A 5,569-nucleotide genomic window follows, 5' to 3' on the forward strand; every position below is an offset into this window, starting at 1 on the left:
GCGAGTGCAAGCTCTTCCTGTTTTGATAACTGCAACACACACGAGTGTACGAGAGAAGAAAGCCGAAAAACCCAAACTTTTGATGTATTTAATCATCTTTATCGGAGACTACGGCTTTCCCAGCAAGAGAGTAAATTAAGAGACTCATTCGGAAGCCGCTGGTTGAGGTTAATGATTAACCATCGCTGAGTTTACAGCTAACGTTAACTCGTTTAGTAGCTAAATTAACGTTACGTCAGGTAAACAAAGCGTCGGTTGTAAAGAGCAAGATGCCGTCCCGTGTGGAGGATTACGAGGTGTTGTATACTATAGGTTCAGGTTCCTATGGACGATGCCAGAAAATAAGACGGAAATCTGACGGGAAAGTGAGTAAAGTTAACTGTTTCACGTTTTTGTCTGCACAAAACCTCTGCCCGTATGTAACGTAATGTTAACGTTAAGATGCAAACACGAAAGCGTTGCTGTTCGATTAAACAGTAACGTTACACTGACGTTAGTTTCAGTTGCAAACTATCGATCCTGAATATTGGTTTGTATGTAGCCTTAGTAAGGTTATGCCAATACAAGGTAATGTTTTAGAAATGTAAAGGCTCTGCTACAAAGAACATATGTTGCGAACTTAAAGTCCCCCTCCACTCAAAAATATGTTTGTCTTCTTGTTGCTTCAGTTGAATGTTTGAGCCTCACTGTGCAGAAGAATACATATGCAGAGTTTGACACTAGAAGTCTGTTTTCACATTTATCTGTTGAAAGTTGAAAATTTCTCTGTGCTCATTGCCTCTGAGCATGATTTGTGACATCACATCTAGTTTAGAGCCAATCATGGTCAACATTCAATTAACTCAAGTGTGACATGGAAAATTGAAGCCTCCAGTGCACAAACACTGAAGCTGCGTCCGAAATTGCATACTATGCACTACATACTCAATATGTGTACTATCATTCAACATACTTTTGTGTGAATAAACAGTAGTAGTATCTCTTTGGATGCACTGAGCTGTAATTATTACGTCATTTCCTGAGAGCCTCCTTGCCAGTTGGAGACATGTAACCATGGTAGCCTGTGCCAACCATAAAGTCTGGACTAATTTAAAAAAATATATTACACCTAGCAAAATGAAACCTTACTTAAATTGAAGTGTTATTGATGTTACGCAAGAGCTGCCTTCGTCGCTGTCAGCCATTGTATGTTATGGTGCGTACGTATATTTGCCAGAGTGAACATGTGTGGAAAATGGCTGCAACAATTTAGGATAACAGACTTTTCATGTCACACATTTTGATTGGTCACAGGTGTAACTGATTACATTTTAGGGTGGATCTATTCTGTTTACGTGATGCCACTGAGACGCACAATACTAGAGGCCTGTGCTATGAAGCAGGATTTGGGTTTAGTGAGGTAACATCAGGTTTAATTCTGGGTTTTCATTCCTACAACGGTTCACTTCTTACCGGGGTACAGCACCATGGTAACTCATGCTGAACAGCTAACCTGCTCCGGAGCAAGTTAATTTCAGAGAATTGGATCACAACCTGTCAACACCTCAACCACTGACCTATCAGATCACTGTGAAAAAAAAAAAAGAAAAAAGATAGTCATCACACCTACAGGATCCCGACATGGACAACATGTTACAACAAAATGACAAGTAAAAAAAGAGCAATATATACTTTTATAGGTCTGTAGAAACATTTTATTGTTCCAGTCTTTCTATTTCCACTCTGGTTTTAAAACAGAGCTTCTAACAAATGGAGAGATTGTTTATGTCGCTAAACACATATTGATGATTTTAGCTGCATTTTAATTATGCAAAGTTTATTTTATCCCTGGATTGACAGCTGACAGTGTGGATGATTTTACACTCTGATTCCATCACTGCAGCTCAGAATAACTTGAGACAACTGTGTGATGATAACTAGAAATAAAAACCAAAGATTGTCTTTTATTAGAAAAATAATCCACATACTGTTAATTGGCTCCCATGATTATAAAAGCAACATTTGGGTCAGATAGACCTCATCAGTCATTAATATCTTTCCACACTTTGCTTTGGTAGCAGAAACAGTCTGACTTTACTTTTAAGTTTCTGTTCATTTTTCTTTTTATGTGACATATTCAGAATGGTTTCTTCATCATACAACTAACTAACTGTGGATATTATCTCTAGTGTTTCCGCATCTTCTTATTCTTTTGTATGATTACAGACTCGTTTACATTTCACTTTGTTGAATATGACTTTTGCTGTCCCTAAAGCAGAAGTTTTCCACATGCATTTTGTAACACCGTTTCATCTCATGTCATATGAAGTACTTCATTCATGGTTCTGACGATGTCACTCGTAATGAACAACCCAGCCTCTTTCACATGAATGGGCTTGTAGCTGGAACTATAAGTGCTAAGATGTAAGATGGTCTTGGTTGGCCTTGATTTTTTCTTTTGGTTCACTAAACCTCTTTTGCATTGTGGTAGATCCTTGTGTGGAAGGAGCTGGATTATGGCACCATGGCGGAGAGTGAGAAGCAGATGCTGGTTTCAGAGGTGAACCTCCTGAGGGAGCTCAAGCACCCAAATATAGTAAGGTACTACGACCGCATCATAGACCGGACCAACACCACGCTGTACATTGTCATGGAGCACTGCGAGGGTGGGGACCTGGCCAGCCTCATCACCCGATGCATCAAAGAAAGGTGACTTTGTGATCCTTAGTGTTGGACTACCCTCTTTATGTTGTGTATTTGTGTTCATGCTGCTGTCTTCTCATGTGCAAGAATAAAGTGCGTTTCAGGTTAAACTTCGCTTCACATTACCTCTGATTTTTTTACCACGGCAGACGTTATTTGGAAGAACAGCTCATCCTGCGAGTCATGGCACAGCTCACGTTAGCCCTGAAGGAGTGCCACAGACGGAGTGACGGCAGGGCCACCGTGCTTCATCGAGACCTGAAACCAGCCAACATCTTCCTCGACATCAGACAGAACGTTAAGCTCGGTGACTTTGGCCTGGCGAGGATCCTGAACCATGACACCAGCTTCGCAAAGACATTTGTTGGGACACCTTACTACATGTCTCCAGTGAGTTCTTTATTCTTAAACTACCCTTTGATTTGTAAGAAATATTTCCAAAGAGTTTTGTGGGTTTGTGAACTTGACATCTTGATATGATCTTGTAGAGAGACGGGGTTCCTCTGTAGGGACGAATTAAATAATACATTATGTTTCAATGAAAAATGATTACTTGTAAATGTGAAAAGTCTACTCCCAACTGTGCAGAACACCCAAACCTAAAAGGAGCTGTGTAGGAAACAGAATCCCATATTTTACACATGAGGAGAAATTACGAGTATTTGTTATCATTAGCACTGAACCTTGGAGTTGAGCCACAACAAAGCTGTCCTCCTGACAGCTTAATATATGTACTCACTGAATAACTTCAGGGATATGTGTTTTCAGCTGTTTTTGTCTCCTGATTTTTACAAAAAATCTTAGTCTTAATCTTAATCAGCCACTATCTTTCAACATTTTTCTTTCAGGAACAAATAAACCGGATGTCCTACAACGAGAAGTCAGATATTTGGTCGCTGGGTTGTTTGTTGTATGAACTCTGTGCATTATCGTAAGTTTCCCCAACACATCTGCTTAAGCTCATTTCTCCAGAGGCTGGTTTGTTGACTGTGCAGCTGAGCATTGTGTCTGGATTGTTCCTCTTTAGCCCTCCGTTTACCGCTTACAACCAAAAAGAGCTTGCAGAGAAGATCAGAGAGGGGAAGTTCAGAAGAATCCCGTACCGATACTCTGAGGAACTGAACACTTTACTCAGCAAAATGCTCAACCTGAAGGTTAGAAATGAATTATTTAATCATTCTATTATATTGTTTTAGATACTACACTTTGCTGCATTGTGCGTAATTGGTCTTTGTCACCAGGACTATTTGCGGCCCTCTGTGGAGTCTATCCTCCAGAGCAGCCTATTGGCTGACGCTGTCGCCGAGGAGCAGAGGAAGGCACAGGCGCGGCTTCGACGGCGGTCAGCAGACTCTGACTGTCACAAGCCTGCTGAACCAACGGCCACTTCTTCCGCAGAGCTCAGACTCAGGGAACAGGCGCTGCGTGACAGAGAAAAGGCGCTGAAGGAACGTGAGGAGAGACTGGAGCGTGAGTGTCGTTCCACTCCCCCTCGTGCCACGCAGACTTCGATTTCATGTCTGGTCAGGGTTTGATTGTGCTGTGGCCTGGCCGTTAGACAGTATCACTCTTGCTGACCTGCAGCTGGACTTAAACAAAAAGCAAATACTGCTTCCATCTTACTAAGAGGGTTGTAGAGTAGTTGAAGAGACTCATATAACTAGAACAGGTTTGTTCATGTCGCAGCCACATTTTTGCCTACTTCCAGGTACTTGAACATGCATCTGAAGGATGTGCGCCATTGTGTAATTTAGTGCTACATGGTCAAGAAATAAATTTGTCTTTTTTTTTGTTCTGTGTGGCAGAAAGGGAGCAGGAGCTGTGTGTCCGTGAACGACTGTGCACTGAGAAGCTAGCAAGGTAAAACTTTTTATTTTTAATTTTTAAAGGTCAGAAAACAATCCACAGGACGTCATTTTACCTATTTTGCTCATTCTACAGGGTCATTTTTTGTGAGTCTTGTCAATTGATTGGTGATGTTAATGTGCTGTTTCAGAGCTGAGGGTTTATTGAAGAATTACAACCGTGTGCAGCTGCAGCAGAGGGACCTGGCACAGTTCTACACCAAAGACATAGGTATGGGAATCAGATGAAGACCTCTGGACTTACTGAACCAAGACAAGAAATGAGGAATGTTTTTATGTGTGGATGCTTCTGGTTTGAATGTTGATGTCTTTATTTATTACTTCTTAAATCATGTAAATAAAGTTTTTATACACCAATAAAGAATTAATTAAATTAATCCTGCATTTTTAAAAGAATTATGGTCTTGATGCACACCTGATAATCTGAGATCCAGCTGTCATTGGAAAGAGTGTTGCATGCTGTTGTCAGGGTTGCCTGATGACATAAAGTTAGACTGAGCTTTGTTAATCAGTTACTCCTTACCGTTTGGTCCTAGATGTGGTGGAGAACCTCTCCCCCGGCAAGAAGAAGGTCCACTTTGCTGGTGAGAGCAAAGAGAACCAGCGGCCTGATAGCCGTCAGAGTGCGACGTCCCAGGATCTGATTTTGAGGAGGCTGCAGGCGGCCAATCTGCGCGCCCAAACACTGAAAGAAGTGGAGAAAACCTGTCAGTTCAAGAGCAGGCAGATCCTCGGCATCCGCTGATTATACAGATATCACTGTGACTGAATGTGAAACCTACTGAAGGATAGCTGGATGTAATTTAAGCATTATTTATATGATAATTGAGTAGCGTTGACAGTAGTGAAACCAAATGATTCAATCCTGTGTATAGTTGTGTGTGTTAAGTTTTTTAGTGTTTTATTGGAGGTGTGTCAGAATTTTATTTAGTTTGAAGTGCTGATGTGTTTATTTTATAGGCAGCTATTGTGACTGTAAACAATGTACTGTATATTCTTGCTACATATATAAATCTGTGTTC

The 5,569-nt window shown here is 41.0% G+C and overlaps 1 protein-coding gene across 1 annotated transcript; it reads left to right on the forward strand.

Annotated features, from left to right (window-relative positions):
* Positions 1–5,569, forward strand: nek2 (NIMA-related kinase 2). Its single transcript, XM_044377289.1, has 9 exons — positions 1–365; positions 2,471–2,688; positions 2,832–3,072; positions 3,531–3,613; positions 3,710–3,836; positions 3,924–4,152; positions 4,488–4,542; positions 4,679–4,758; positions 5,084–5,569. The coding sequence occupies exons 1-9, from the start codon at positions 270–272 to the stop codon at positions 5,290–5,292; spliced, it is 1,338 nt and encodes a 445-aa protein (XP_044233224.1). The 5' UTR covers positions 1–269; the 3' UTR covers positions 5,293–5,569.

Source organism: Thunnus albacares, chromosome 16 (genome assembly GCF_914725855.1).
Source record: "Thunnus albacares chromosome 16, fThuAlb1.1, whole genome shotgun sequence".
Lineage (NCBI taxonomy): Eukaryota > Metazoa > Chordata > Actinopteri > Scombriformes > Scombridae > Thunnus > Thunnus albacares.

Coding starts and splice junctions, on each gene's coding strand:
- nek2 (XM_044377289.1), top strand. CDS start 270: ATGCCGTCCCGTGTGGAGGATTACGAGGTGTTGTATACTATAGGTTCA. Junction 366..2,470: donor GACGGAAATCTGACGGGAAA/GTGAGTAAAGTT, acceptor GCATTGTGGTAG/ATCCTTGTGTGGAAGGAGCT. Junction 3,837..3,923: donor GCAAAATGCTCAACCTGAAG/GTTAGAAATGAA, acceptor CTTTGTCACCAG/GACTATTTGCGGCCCTCTGT.